Genomic DNA, 16,869 nt, shown 5'->3' with positions numbered 1-16,869 from the left:
CATAAGAAAAATCTTACAAATAATTTAAATGTAAAATGAAAATACAGATTTCCATTCAGAAATAAATTTTGGAACCTGAAAAATAGTAGCTAAAATTCATCTACCTAGTACTTCAAGACATACTCTACACATTATGTACTGGAATGATGTGTATGTATACTGAAATTCAGCTGATATTCTAGAAAGTTTTTGCTTACCTAATATTAACTTAAATATTGTACTTTAAATAATATCTCACTAAATTTCATTACAGATTTAAATGCTTTAAAATTAATGACGAACTGTATTATTTGTTGATTTATGTATCAGGATAATTAATTTCAGATTTTATATAATTCAAATTAAGTTTATAATAACAATATCATATATAGAATTTTAATTAGTATAAAAAAAGCAACAATAAGGCCTAATTTTTGATCGAGAAATAAATCATAAGTTTAAAAAAATTGATTGTACGTACCTTAGAATGATTGGATGGGATGAAATTCTGCCGGTGAATTGCACGGAGCCGTTTTCTGCTCAACGAATCCGATTTGGGTATAGAAAACATCTGTACTTTTTCAGTGTTTGGATAGTTTCCTCTGCAGTTAGGAACACAACAAGTATAAACCATCCTTCAACAGATTATTAACAAATGAAATATTATTAAATGTTTTATGAAATATAGAAATTTCCCACTAAAACTACAAGCATGCTTGCACGTTGACGTTACTACCGAAAGGAGCGGTGATGGTTTGTTATGCCTACTAGTCCCTGGCTGACTGACGTCACTCGCAGCAGAAGGGAGGCCTTGTTTTTCCGGTGGTGACGCTCATATACAAGTTACACATGGGGAAAACCATGAAAACGCCCGTGCAGCCAGCCGTTAGCTGGGAAATGAACCCTGGACCGAACTATTAGTCTTCAGCGACTTTACCGCTCGAGCGCTGGTGGGCTCTTCGCTGTTTGAAAAATAGGTGTTCACTTTACGATAAAGCAAGCACCTGTTTTCTTCAATTAAAACTGGTTAGACGATATGACTCTTACTATTTCAATCTCACTTAGCTTTCGATTTCTAATATTGATTCAATATTTTCTGATTAGAATAATGGATTTCAAACATGTGCAAAAGGTGTGTATCTGAATATAATTAGGTTTTTATAACATAGGGCCCATTTTATTAATTTCTAAAGCAAGAGAACCACATTATCGCTGTTTTGAAAGAAAGCAAAAATGTGACAAATGTATAATGAACATTAATATACATGCTTTACTAGAAATTCACCCTTTCATCATTAGCAGTTCTGATGAAAGCAATGGGGAGCAGCAGCAAACGAAATAATGAATAATGGACAAATAACGAAATCTAATCTTTAATGCAGTCTCATAGTTTCTTTAGCCCACCAGCGGCCGAGCGGTAACGTCGTTGAACATTGGTAGTTCGGTCTGCAGTTCGAATCCCGAGAACGGGCTGGCTGCATGGGTGTTTTCGTGGTTTTCGCCATGTGTAACGTGTATGCGAGCCATTTCCCTTAGAAAGTCCTCCACGAAGGCATCCCTCCCCTTAGACAGACAGCTCTAGTGTGCTTTGTCATACATAATTAAATACACCAATACCAACCCAGTTTCTTTATTTGTATTTGGGAAAGTTTTATTGTCATTATGAAAAGTGAAATTTGATATGGGTAACGCATAACTTTTAAAATTATGCTTATTTTTGCTGCACTTCATTTAAATTTATTTCCTCGAATTATTCTAACTTAATTAAGCGATACCCGAAGGCAAATTACAAATGGCATCAAACACTGCAAATTTTGAAATTAAAATTTCCCGGTCAATCTCTGTTTACAGGACTCAAACTTCTTGTATTTTTTTTTTCTTTCATAATGAGTATAAAACTTTGCCAGCTATAAATATAGGAACCAGAAGACAAAACATTAAAAGTTAGATTTCATAATTTGTCCAAAATAATTTCTTTTTAAAATTTGACATTGACAAAATATGAATATTTTCGTCATTTAAAATACTTCTATTTTTGTTGCACCGTATTTAAACTTGCTTCTTCGAGTTATTGACATTAAATTACATTAATTCCGTTATCTATTAGAAAATAATTATAGCAAATCATCTAATTATGACATCTTTAAGAGGTCACTTTATAAGAGATCTGTATTTTTGAGAACATAAACAAACATTGGTAGTGAACATCACCTTTTTAAGACCACAACATGTAAAATACTCTAAAAAGCATGAATGGTTGCATTTAAAGAGGACCCATTACTTTTAATAAAGAATGTAACATTAATGTTAATTATACATGTGTTTGGTGTGTTTGAACATGTCTGAAATTCATTCTTCCGCTCAGCATAATTCGTCTGCATAAAATAATAAGTAGTATTAGAAATCAAAAGCTAAGTCGAAGTAGAAACAGATGTTCTAAACCATTTTAATTGAAGTAAACAGACGTTCGTCTTATCGTAAAGTAAACACCTATTTTTCAAACAGCGGATAAAACGGAAAAGAGGGAATTGGTGGGGGAAGGCAGCGAACAAAATGACACTTTTTGGAGCTGGGATGAAATGAGAAAGGACGAGAAGGTACTAAGCCAACAAGACAAGGTCTGGTATTTTACTTTATAATTTAAGTATTCATCATAAATTTAAGAATTATTTTAATTTTTATTTGTCTTTACATTTTTGTTAAATTTTACTTATAAGTATTTTATATTTCAGTTGCTAATTATTATGTTACTTTAATTATTCATTATTTTAATCACTATTTTTTATTATTTTAATTATTAAGTTTTTAATAAGTAATTTTTTATTATTTTAATTACTAATTAATGTTATTATTGTAATATTTATTTTATTTCGTGTTTTATTTTTTATTTTATTTTTTCCTATTTTCCTGACGGCCTTCCGTAGGCGCTTCTGACTTCTGAGACACCACAAAAAGAGGTGAATTATTTGTATTCAAAAATACGACGCAAAACTCAGTATCGCATAGGGCCGTATACTGATCCCTAGGGCGGCATCCCTAGGGCCGTATACTGATAAAATAGTCTCAGGATACAAATACCGATTGACTTTACCGAAAGTAATGAGTAACGATACGATAGTAACGAGTACTGGTTCACTGAGTAATGAATACATACGGGTACACAATTTCTCGTTACTTCTACAGCACTTGTAATTAAAAAATATATAGTTCTGTTAAATTCTGCCTTGCTTCTACTGCACCCTGATGAATTTAAGCTGGAATTATATTTAGTCATTTAGTATACTTAGATCTATTTCCTGCACATGATTTTTGGTAGTCCTGAACAAATAAATTTCCACATATACTTCAGGATTATCCAGGCAGGCAATAGATATTTTGCAATCTGGTTCAGACTCTGTGGGTCTTAAATTCTGCCTACAGAGTCAAATTATTTTGACCATATAGAACTATGCCTATAAATGATTATTTCTTCAATAGGAAGGTATTTAATTCAGTGCTGAAGTAAAATCAAAAATCGGGACATGCACCTCCAAAAAAACATTTGCTGCTGATTTGGTGGTCTAGATTTCAGACTTTGTACTCTATATGTTTATTTGCATCTCCAGCCATTAGAAGTTAATTCGTGAGCTTAAAAGTTATGCTGTTTTTGCAGGTTTGCTTTTGTAAATAATTAGGTTATTATTATACAGTTTGTAATGGCTTTTTGATGAGCATGCAAGCTACACTCACCCACACACTAATACTAAACAAAAACAAAAGGATGAAAATTCGGATAATGATAAGGATTCTGATGGATTAAGCTAACCAAAACAGCTAAACTGCCAAAAACCTCACCTCCTAATTCAATTGCTACTCAGAATAGTTTGAGTGCATTATCGAATTCTACCACTCATTCAGACACTAGAAATGATAATCAACCATCGCAAATAATTAATAGCACTCAAAAGAGTTAACGATAATCAAGAAAATAGGAAAAATCAAACAATGGTAAACAATGGGAAGATGGCGCCAGATATAACCCATATCTAAAAAAATCTCAAACCTTTCAAAAGCAGTATTCTATGGCACAGTGGAGAATGATGGTCACGGACAATTTAGAAACGCATAACATTGAACACTATGTAATTACACCTAGACATAAAAGACCAGTAAGAGTTGTTATCAGAGGACTGCCCATCACGACAGATAGAGATGAAATAATAGCAGAATTAACGAACTTAGGATACTCAATTTACAAAGTAGTACAAAGACCTCGTTTTAAAACTAAACAACCTTTGCCTTTATTTCAAGCCCAACTAATTCAAACTGCCAATATTAAAAATATCTATAATGAAACACACCTAGTATTTTTCATGATCACTATTGAAAGATACATCAACAAAAGCATAGTTCCACAATGTCACAATTGTCAAAGATTCCATCACTCATCAGATAATTGCTTCTTTTTGCCTCGATGTGTGAAATGTGCACAAAACCATAAAACTTCAGAGTGCCCTACACCAGGACAAATAGATAAACCAGTCTGTGCAAATTGTCTAAAAAATCATCCAATGTCCGCGCGGTTGCAAAAAATTTCCTAAAAATACACCCAGAAATAATACTGGTACACCAAGTTTAATTATTAAAAAAAAAAAAAAAAAAAAAAAAAAAAAAAAACACCACTACTACTCACTCAGTTATAATCACTAAAGGAAAAAGTTACGCCCAAGCCACGTCAAAACACATGCAAACAGTTAAATACCAGAACAACAGTAACCAGGATAATAATAATAATTTTTCAGATGTATTCTCTACTTTAAAAGAATTGTACACTATTTTTGGAAATAGCAATGTATCAAAATTATTCAATCTATTAAGATCCAACATGGATCAGCTAAGAAAGGCAGAAACTCCTATGGGAAAGCTATTCCTACTCTTCAATATATGTGAAAAAGCAAACATCTTTATTCCAAGTTAATTAATACACTTTAAATTTACAAAAATCATGGCTTGCATGTGATCTTCCTCAGCCTCTCAAATTGTAACTCCTTCTCAACCTGCCATTGGACGTTTCAGTGTCACCTGACCTTCCTCAACTTCAGATAGTTCAGCCTATTCTCCGCCCATTTCCAGCACTGATGTCTTCAATGATAGATGTTACTTCTCTCATCACGCATTACTTGCACGTATTCCCGATGCTACGTTTCGATATGTTTATCAAGGATTATTGCCTTTAATTATTGCTTTTCATTAAGATATGCCTTCACTCACCATATGTAAATAATGATCGATGATCATTATTTATTACTCATTACGATGAGTGACGTAACATCGATCCGGATAGGACTCCAGTCCAGGCGGCCGTTGCAATGAACGTCTTGTTCAAGGATGAAATAATATAAAGCACTTGATAAAAAACAAGGGTTAGTCTATATTTTAGGGTGCCAAATATATTATCACTAAGTTGTTTCATTTATCACCAAATTGTTGTTTCATTATGTTAACCTGAGTAGTTGAATGTTCTGGAAAACCTATTTTGACGTGATTGGTTGCAGACTGCAGTGAATTTAACAGATGGGAAAATATTTGTAAGGGTTTATTTCAGCATTGGATGTCAGTTAGGAAGTATGTTGTTTATTTTGCGTTGTACACCATAAAATGGCTGTATGTGATGAGATTAATGTGAAGTTTTGTATGATTTGAAATGAAAGGGGGGAAAGCATTAATTGACTGGTATGTAAATAAAGGTTTACTTAGTCATTATAAGTTCCCTATTTGTACAAAGAAAGTGCATACGGTCAAACGTAAATATCGTTCAGCTAGCTTTGAATGGGTTTGTCGCAAGAAAGATTCATGCAAGGAATGCCACCGACAGTCTGTCACTATGGAGGATATTTTTTTACTCTTATTTTTGTGAATTTGTGGTGACAGCAGTATGCATATTTTAGTTCAGATCAGTTAAGAAAGTTTTTGGAAGCTGTTAAGGAATTCTGTGTACTACAGACTGAAGACACAGAAATTTCTAAATATGCTAAGTCGATATTTCCTTTTTGTAGTGCATATATGCAATAAGATGTATTTCTTTTTTTATGTTATTTCATTGTGTGATTTACAATGCAGTTTATTGAGCTTTGATTAGCTACAAATTGTGTTCAATTTTGGTGATGAGTAACTTTATTTTAACATTATATGACATCATAATTCTTCTGAATTTTTTAAAAGTGGAAATAGATCAATGTGTACATGGACTGAGTTTGTGCAATTTTCGGATTTTTTTAAAAGTGAGAATAGATCGATGTGTACTTGGACATCGAGTTAGTGCAATTCTTTGACTTGTTATTTTGGTTTTGTATAGCGGCTATCTTGAAAGTGTCCCTTTCTGGCCAATCGCCAAAAATCGGCAACTTTTGCGGAGGCTGACCCTGAAATATATTTTTACACTGTTTTTAAATTTTTTGTAGTTTTGCTGTTGAATTGAATTTTATGTGGCATAAAAACAAAGAACATGATATTTAACAAATAATGCATAAAAGTGATAAATAAAAAGACAAAAATTTGTTAGCCATCTGACTAAGATAATTGAATATTGATATGACATATGAGGAGACTGAAAAAATATAAAAGTGTATGTGAACGCCTGACACTTCATCGTGAATTCTAAGCATACTGCTATGCAGCTTTCAAAATGTTTTTGCTGTTGTACTGTATGAGGTGTAAAGGCAAAGAAAACAGTGCTTAATAAAAAAGTTCTGTAAAGGATGTCTGCGCTAGCAGCACTGGGCAAAATTTCTGATTACAGCAGACTGATAAGACTGCAAGCTTGGCAAGAGCATTAAAAACCTTTCTAGGTGACTGTTAATACCCAAAACCTTTCAGTTTCTTTTACTTTTTCTATGAAAATTCAGAGGATAAACTATGTGAATAATTAAATTACCAAAAGATTACAAAACTTTACCAATATCTAATAAAACATATATATTTCCACTTCTTGTATCTCGAATATCTTCTGTTTTTGTTGTCCACTGCCGCTCTATAGAATTCAAATAATTAACTGCGTCTTTGTAGTCTACTACAACTAGTCAAGAGTCTAGTAATAATGCGGACTAGTGGTCAAAGACTATACAATTTAATTTAAATTTAATCTGGCTCAGATAGACTACAAGCTTGGCAAGAGCATTAAAAACCTTTCTAGGTGACTGTTAATACCCAAAACCTTTCAGTTTCTTTTACTTTTTCTATGAAAATTCAGAGGATAAACTATGTGAATAATTAAATTACCAAAAGATGCAATTACAAAACTTTACCAATATCTAATAAGACATATATATTTATACTTCTTGTATCTCGAATATCTTCTGTTTTTGTTGTCCACTGCCACTCTGTAGAATTCAAATCATTAACTGCGTCTTTGTAGTCTACTACAAGTCAAGAGAGTGCGCAATGCCATTTTTGTGCATACGTGGATACCGTGTATGTGCAGTTCTTAAAAACGCGGAAAGCAGTTTGCGATTCTGCACTTTCTCCCAATTTCGCACCTAATCTTAGTCATGATTAAGCACTTTTGTTCCATAAAAGTTCCATATGCGTAATTCGGCTAGCAGATTGTTGGAAAAAAATTTTGAGTAAAAAATAAATAAATAAATAAAAATATGCCTTTACGTCGTGAAAACAAAATGGCATAAAAAAAAAAAAAAAAAAAAAAAAGCACCTAGCAGGTTGCTGTAGCACGGTTGGTCGCCAAATTTTCACCAAAAAATCGCGAAGTTACAAAAATCCAAAGATTAACCAAATACATTTTTAATTAATTATGTAGCTAATTTTGCTTTGTGAATTGTGCTTTATTTTTATTTATTTATACAGTCAAAAGTCGTTAATCCGGACTCGTCGGGACTTCGGTGATTCCAGATTATAGATCATCAGTTTGAATCTGGTAAGATGGCATGCAGAAATTATAAAATTAAAAATATAAAAACCGTAATTTATAAAATAAAGAACAATTATGATCTAGAGGGTATCAAAATTTACAAAAAAAAAAAAAGCTTAATATTTATTTCTCTATCATATGAGGAAATAGAAATGGGAAGTTATAGTAAAGGCTAAAGTCGCAAACAATTGGCTAATTTACATAATAATAAAATATTTTAAAAAATCTGAAATGTTTCATATTTTAAATTACATCCATAGGGCATTTCGGCTAATCTTTGGAATATGGTAACAGGTAGTTTGGCAACATTTTGGTAAGGCGATAAAAGTTACTAGCAATTACTTTAGTAGTGTACATGGATAAAGTCAAGTGTGCGCAATGCCATTTTTGTGCAATTCTGGGTTGTTTTTTTAAGTGAAAATAGGTTGACATGTACATGGATGATTCCGGGTATGTGCAATTTTTAAAAATGCGGCAAGCAGTTTGCGATTCTGCACTTTCTCCCAGTTTCGCACCTAATCTTTGTCATGATTAAGCATTTTTGTTCCATAAAAGTTCTAGTATAAGCGTAATTCGGCTAGCAGATTGGTGGAAAAAATGTTGAGTGGGGGGAAAAAAAAAAAAAATGCCTTTACTTCGGGAAAACAAAATGGCATCCAAAACAAAACTAGCAGGTTGCTGTAGCAGGGTTGGTTGCCAAATTTTCGCCAAGTTACCATAATCCAAAGATTAACCGGTGTTTCTTTAAACCGGTGTTTTATGTTTTTTTTTTTTTTTTTTTTTTTTTGCGTTACCTTTATTTATTAAATGTCATGTTCTTTGCACTTAAACCATAAAACATAGTTTAATAGCAATGTCGCAAATATGAGCATTTCTTTAGAATTTCCGATACACAGTTCGACGTGCTGGAGATAAAAAGTCTCCCCCCCTAGTGTGTTGCCATTGCTCGCTTTTAAATCATTGAGTTTGTTATTCAAAAATTCGTTAAAAGTTTTACAAAATATGAAATCGATAATAAAACAAATTCCAAATGCCTATATTCGCAGTAGGATTACGTGATTCACATATACTTATGGAGATTTTTCATTATTTAATTTCTTCAAATATAATGCAGGACTCATAACATTTTGTGGCAACATTTGAAAAGTGAACCGACATTTACAGAAGTCAGACGCAAAATGCCAAAATGAAAGTAATAGTCCTTCGGGACTCAAATCCCTTTGGACTAAGAACTGCACATATCTTTGAAGAATAATTTTCCTTAAGTATTGTTTCTTTCTTCAACATGTTTCCTTTTTATTTTATAATTTTTTGCTTTAATTAAGGATTTCTGTTTTTTTCTAAAAAACACTAAATGCATTTAGAATGTACAGAAAAAGTGACTAATTATATTTCTTTAGTAATATGAACATTCAAAAGAAATATGAAATATATATGGTAACGTGCTGACGTGGCAGAATTTTTAGAATTTAGTTACTCACTGACCAACAAAATCTAGAAAAGGCAAAACTTTTAGAATTTAGAGCAAGCATTGGAAGCAGAATTTAGAAAGGTACTAGGCAGCAGAATTTAGGATTCACAGAGATTGCATCAGGCGGGAAAATGCTTAGTGCCAGCTGTGAATGATGCATTAAGACCTATTAGATGAATCTTTTAAATTGTAAGTTTTCAATTTCTTTATTAATGAAAAAAATCCTTTTTATAATGCCTGCCCATGTGATAGGATTAGAAGCATTTTTTTATATTTTCCATGCTTGTGTCTAGAGAAAATAATGGGAAGATAAACATGTTAAGATTCAAGTATCAGAAGTAAGACATTCAAATATTCCGTTTTCATTGTTCTTCCAGACATTCTCCAAAAAGTAAGAAATTCATTGCACACTTTCTAGAAAATACATCCATTATGTGTTGATACCATGCATTTTTCATTTTGTCACATATTTCTCGAATCTTCTAGAATCATGGGTTGCCTTCAAATCCTTTTCCACTTTCCAAGCTGCAATGTCTAAAATCCTAAAGAAAAATTATCCCTACAATTTCTGTAACAGCAAAAAGCCATAGTTTGGGGAAAAAAAGGGAAAAATGTAAAATTAATTTTATAGAGAAAACTGATGCACATTCTGAGACAATTACACAGGAAAAACTCTTACTATGAAAAAATTAATCTTTGGAATATGGTAACAGGTAGTTTGGCGAAATTTTGGTAAGGCGATAAAGGTTACTAGCTAGGACTTTAGCAGTGTACATGGATAAAGTCAAGAGTGTGCGCAATGCCATAAAAAAAAAAAACCCACCTGGCAGGTTGCTGTAGCACAGTTGGTCGCCAAATTTTCACCAAAAAATCGCAAAGTTACCATAATCCAAAGATTAACCAAATACATTTTTAATTAATTACGTACCTAATTTTGCTTTGTGAATTGTACTTTATTTTTATTTATTTATACAGTCAAAAGTCGTTAATCCGGACTCGTCGGCACTTCGGCGATTCCGGATTATAGATCATCAGTTTGAATCTGGCAAGATGGCATGCAGAAATTATAAAATTAAAAATATGAAACCGTAATTTATAAAATAAAGAACAATTATGATCTAGAGGGTATCAAAATTTACAAAAAGAAAAATCTTAATATTTATTTGTTTACTTTATTAAACATTTCTTTCAATTCAGAAGTCAAACAACAAAAATCAGCGTTAATTTATTAACGCTGATTTTTGTTGTTTGACTTCTGAATTAGTATTTATTCGGCGTGTTATTGTGTCTTAATTTCTTTCAATGTAAGTTGTTTAAGTTGCTTCGTTTTATGTGATAATACTTTCTCTTTAATTCTATAAACAGAGATAATTTCTTGTTCAGTGACAAAGTTCCCCTGTTCAAGTCCTATAATTGCTGTGTCGAGAATACCGCAATCGAAATTTTTTCGTTTTCAATAACCTCTGTGTTACTTTCTTTACTACCGGAAGCAAATTATAATGACGAGGAATTTGATTTAAATCATATCAAAAATGGAATACATCGAGATGAAATACTATATTTAGTAAGGAATTATAAGCCAAATAAAATGAAAACATCTGCCCCGAAGATAAGGATAGTGCTGACAGATCAACTTCCAATTCATTGCATGCCGCGGTGTCCCCCCTTCCCTGCAGGATAATACTTCTGATTTCTGAATCATATCACTAATTTTATCTGCCATACACGCTAACTTGCGTATATCTTCATCACTAACTAATAATATATTCTTTATTTAGGTAGCTTCTCAAGCCAAAATGATTTGATTAAATTTTCAGACACATCCATAGTAGCAACTGATCTCAATTTTTGCAAAAGTTGTTTTGTCTCCAAGCTCAATATCAGTAATCAAACATTTAATCTGTACATTTTCACTTTCCTTAAATACATGTAATTTTAGCATCTGAAATATTTTGTGGCACTTTTGTTCGTTACAATATCCCAGATACTTCCGACTAACTTAGGTTCAAGTTGTGAAATTAAATAATTTAATTTCGTTTCTTCTGAAACAATATTACTGATTTTGAACTGCACCTTGGAAAAAAAAAAAAATATTTCTGGCTTATCATCCCCAAAGAGGAGATATTTTTACACTCCTCTTATGAAGTTCCAGCCACTGCACCTGCACCAATTCTTCTCCATGAGTCATGTGTTGTCATTTCAAAAATAAAACAGGGTCAGCAGTATGTAGTCTTGACTACTGATATTCAAACTGCATTATAATTAGAAACAGCAAGAATCACTAACGAATAGCTAAGTTAGTGCTTTTATCTTTTTGCTATTAAATGAGCTGCTGCTTGAATAACAATAGAATCAACATTAGAAAACGGAATAATCACAAATCATTATTAGTTCCTATTCAGTGTAAAATAAATATAAATATGAATAACTACTTGTTGCCATTCACCATAAAAGAAATATAAATATGAATTTTAACAAAACATTAAAGTTAGTTTTACAAAATAATTAAACACATGCAAAAATATAAAATACTTGAAATAAAAAATAATTATTACTCATGCAATAACTACACATCTTAACATTAACTTTATTTAGGAATACAGTTACTTTAATTGCAGTTTGTGAATGCTTAGAATATACGAGTAGTTTATTTAATTTTACGTTTAATTCTAATCTAATAATTAATTTTCCTTATTTTCGGAAAATTGGTTATCACAGTGGGAGAAATGTCTTGACATTTGGTAAATTCATTTAAAAATGTATTATACTTGTGCAATTAATAGCAAGCAAGCTTATCATTATTTTGGTTTTGCCTTTGTTTTTTCAGTTCAAAAAAACAAAGAAACAAGTTGTTGTTGCAAAATATTTTGTGTATTAAGTTTCTCATTTCAAGTAATCCTAACATGATCTCTTGTCATACATTTTTAATACCAATTGTGCAGCACTAGAGCATGAGAGATCTTGAGAAATTTCACAATTTTTTAAAAATTAATGAGTTAAATTTATGCACTTAAAGCTTTACATGTTTTGCTGTGCTCCATTGCTCCTTTTTTGATGCATTTCAGACATAAGTAATTAAAAAATCATAAGATGCTCTTGCGAATTCTTTTATTAGAATTGTCAAGTTTAATTATGATTACGCATTTCTTCCAAAGTTTTCTTGACACAATGTAATATAAATTGCTGAAATATTTAACCGATTTTTTTTTCCTCTTTCTGCAGGTGGTTCAGTTATAGAACTTGGAGCTCAGTGAATCCATGGCATCGAAAATCCACTGTATGTATTTTCGAAAGCATGTGAACTCTTAGCTGATAATTTAAATGAAATCTCTTATGAAGACAAAGGCCTATTTTGTACTCCTGCTGGGGCTGTTGATAAAATGATTATAGGAGAAGTTCAAAAAGTTTTAAATGATGCAAAAAATGCCCTTGGTGAAAGCTGTTATCCAGACAGTGATATTCCACAATCAGTAACCGAATATTTGTCTCACGTATTTCAGAAGTATTTGGCTAGTTGTTCTGATGATTATGATATATCTATTAAATGGGGAATATTTAACTGGTTTTTGACTTTTGAGATGATAGACAATGGTTCAGATGATTTAAGTGATGTTTCTGTCCAGAGTTATATTGAATGGGCTGATTGTCCTGATGATTTATATCATATAAACTTCAAAAAAGGATTTAGTTCTTTGATAGACATTCTTAATTGTCAACTATCTGATAAGACTGTGCTTCTAAACAAGGCTGTCAAGATTGTAAAGTAGTGTAAAAACTTTTGCTACGATAGTTTCAATGAATTTTCATTAAAACATCGATCTTGTGATAAATTTCCTGTTTTAGTTGAATGTGAAGATGGTGAAAAGATTTCTGCGGATTGAGTAATAATTTCTGCTTCTGTTGGGTTTTTGAAGGAAAATATGCATACGTTTTTCAGTCCTAATTTACCCGAAAAGAAAACCAAAGCCTTATCTAATATTGGTTTTGGAACAATGGATAAAATATTCTTGATATTTGATGAACCTTTTTGGACTTCTGATGACCATGGATTTAAAATAATTTGGGCAAATGAAGATGAGAAAAGTATAATGCTTCAAAATGAGGTAAAAATTATCACTCTTCTTTAGTTTCCTATTTTTTCCTCTTAAATATGTATCTGTTTTAATCTAATTTTATAGGAGTTAACTAAAATTTAATGCTTGAAATTTTTCATAATTCTTCTGTATCGATGATGGAGATAGTCTCTGTTCATCTAGTAAAGTGATTGGTAGCTGTAAGATAATATGTGAATCCATTGGAAGGAAATGCGCCTGTTCAGGAACGTGCACGAACTCAGAACATACACAATTTAATATGTACTTTATAATGTAGATTTTTTGTGGCAACAGTGATGTTTTGTTATATACAGTCAAAAGCCGTTAATACAAACGCTTCGGGACTTCGGCGATTCCGGATTATAGATCATCAGTTTAAATCTGGTAGGATGGCATGCAGAAATTATAAAATTAAAAATATGAAACCATAATTTGTGAAATAAAGAACAATAATGATCTAAAGGGTATCAAAATTTACAAAAAAAAAAAAAAAAAAAAAAAAAAAAAAGCTTAATATTTATTTGTTTACTTTAGTAAACATTTCTTTCAATGTAAGTTGTTTAAGATGCTTCGTTTTTTATGTGATAATACATTCTCTTTAATTCTATAAACAGACATATTTTCTTGTTCAGTTACAAAGTTCCGCTGTTCAAGTCCTATAATTCTTGTGTCGAGAATACCGACTAATTTGTCAATCAAAATTTTTTCGTTTTCAATAACATCTGTCACTTTCTTCCCTATCGGAATTTGATTTAAATCATATCAAAGACGGAGTACATCATCCAGATGAAATGCTACATTTAGTAAAGAATTATAAGCCAAATAAAATAAAAACATCTGCCCTGAAGATAAGGATAGTGCTGACAGATCAACTTCCAATACATTCCTGCTGGGGCATTAAAGATAAACAAAGTTTAGATAAACAATTGTTAAAGTTTAGATAAGCAAAGGATATGCCTTTATCCATTTTTTACTGCAATTCCACTTTTTGTTTAATGGACTTCGAAACATAGTTTCGCTTTGTAGATCCTTTACATATTAGTAAATATATATCAGAAATTCTATTTGACATAATCGAAAGTTCAAGCTTACTTTTATAAAATTGCTGTAACAGTCTGCAAAAAATAATAAGCCGGATCCAATTCGAAGATTAAGGAACAACGCAATCTGCAACATTAACTGAATTAGATAATTTTAGCTTAGCTTATACCGTCCATTATACATTAAACGTGCATGCGTAAACATATTTTGCGCATGTGCACATGCATATTTGCAGCGTAAAGGTCTTACGCACGTGCGTGAACGTGACACGTGCGCAGAAAGTTTGTAGCTTTGAGGTCCGGATTATGGGTGTCCGAATTAACGACTTTTCACTGTAGCTTGTTTCTTTTTCAGATTCAAAATATTGTATAATAAGTTGCCAAAATGAAACTTTATAATATGACAGTGAAAAATAAAAATGTTTTATTTTAGTGTTATTTTTTAAATATAATTTTTTATATATTACCATTATTTTAATGAAATTTATGAATGTTAGGATGTTTTAAAAAAATTATCGAAAGATTCTCAGATTTGGGAATTAAAAAGATCTTAAAATCGCCCAAATGTTGACAAGTCGCCAAATTTAGAACCGTTTAATAAAAGAATTCACATCCCCAAAAGAGAAAAGTTGTTTAAGAGGTCTTTATTAGAAAAAATGAATTTTGAAATGCTTATGTTTCACTTCTTTCTTAGAAACTCGAAGAACCCATCATTTATATTAGAAATAGAAACAAATTATAACTCATGAACCCATTCAAAACATAGCCATGTATACATCAGTGAATCTCCAAGAATATTCCTCCAAAATGCTCATTCACACTCAAAATGGCAGTCGTAAAAACAGACAGAAGTTTCAAATGATTAAAATTAAGGACCTTCTGCTGATTTTAGCCAAAATTAAGGACTTTCAACGACCAAAAATCGATTTAAAAAAATCTAAGGACTTTTAAGGACCGTACGAACCTTGTGATTACCTATTATTTTCCTTTGTCTCTCAGTGCATAAATAAATATATGTAATTTTGAGATAAACAAATCCCCGTATTTACAAATTATATGCGTTATTGTAAGACAACTATCACTCTTTTTAATTGCTTACCAATAAATTCACAAAATATTCTTCAAAAGAGGTGCCAGATGATGCTGGCTAAAATACCCTATTATGCTGCTCCTATTACGATAAGAATATAGTTAAAAGCAATTTAAATTATGTATATAATGAAAAATTCATCCTACCTTTACGTCAATATCCAAAAAGCCTCCTTCAGCTACTTCAAATGTCAAACCCATTTTTGTACCGGCCGTTACTGTATCAAAAAAACATTCTTCTGCATGGGCATCTACATTTACAAAATAACAGTTAATGAAGGGCAAGAATACTGTTGCAAGAAATACAGCCTGTAAAACTGATAATTTGTGGGAAATGATATTCATTTTTAACTAATTATAGGTCAATCAAAATTTGCTCATAATATTAACAGCCACGTTCATTTACGTTTTACGGACGGAGTCAGAAACATTGCAGATGTTGCCACTTATACAAAGTTCTATCTACTAAACTTGATTTTAAATGGTTAGGCTCAACACAAGAGCATATTATTTTACACATGTCCTAACAGACTGTAGAAACATTAAAGATAGAAAAAATTATTCGCTCTTCTAAACAACTTCCAGTTCTTAATTTCCTTGTCATGCAAGTTATATTTATATGCGTTATGTGGTCAGCCATCAGGATTATCGGTGATCCTACTTAAATTCAATACTAACTGGCATTACGATTTTCATGGTTGGTCTGATGCCGACTGTTGAGTAGTACTATCTGTGCGAGAGTAATAAAAATCAAGCACCTCAGTGGAAAAAGAAAGAAATTATTATAATTGCTTGAGAAATAATCTGCTATCTTTTCATCGTATAAGCCGAAAAGTATGTATCATAATATCTGATGTCTTTTAATTGGTTTCGTATATTGTTTTGTAGTTTGCAGTGCCATGCCGTTCTGGTACAAGTGTATTCGATGTGCTATTTTGGTGCATTCTAGCATTTTCCTCATTGTAAATATTAATTTAAAAATTAATTCATTGTTAATATTAATTCATAAAATTATAGTGAGAGATTTTCTCTTCCTAAGTCAAGAAGCACTGTCAAATTATTTTGAGTATATTTTAAGTGCTTGTATTAGCTTATTGGACTTATTTAGATTAACAGTCTGTGTTGAATGAATGATTTTGCATAACTTAGTGTAATAAAATTTATTTTCAAAATCATTTTAACTGTTTGGTCATTATAATATTGCACTAGCTTAGAGTAAGAAACCAAACTTGATTTCTTTGCATATTAATCAGTCTCTTCTGAGCAATTTAACTAACTAATATTTGAAGTTAC

General features: G+C 31.5%; 1 protein-coding gene across 4 annotated transcripts in view; it reads right to left on the bottom strand.

Moving 5' to 3' along the window:
• The window catches only part of LOC146997904 (transmembrane emp24 domain-containing protein 2-like), a 103,335-nt gene extending 87,350 nt beyond the window's left edge, over window positions 1-15,985 (bottom strand). For all 4 annotated transcript variants that reach the window (XM_085812315.1, XM_085812317.1, XM_085812316.1 and 1 more), the window contains exon 1: window positions 15,724-15,985. In XM_085812315.1, the coding sequence (XP_085668441.1) occupies window positions 15,724-15,921 (198 nt within the window). In that variant the 5' untranslated portion in view covers window positions 15,922-15,985. The remainder of the gene's footprint in view (window positions 1-15,723) is intronic.
• Between the last annotated feature and the right edge of the window lie 884 nt (window positions 15,986-16,869).

Source organism: Stegodyphus dumicola, chromosome 3, assembly GCF_044657685.1.
Source record: "Stegodyphus dumicola isolate Sdum_Otavi_A_Nest chromosome 3, ASM4465768v1".
NCBI lineage: Eukaryota > Metazoa > Arthropoda > Arachnida > Araneae > Eresidae > Stegodyphus > Stegodyphus dumicola.
The sequence above is the reverse complement of the archived record's forward strand: the minus strand, read 5'-3'. Positions and strand labels throughout refer to the sequence as shown.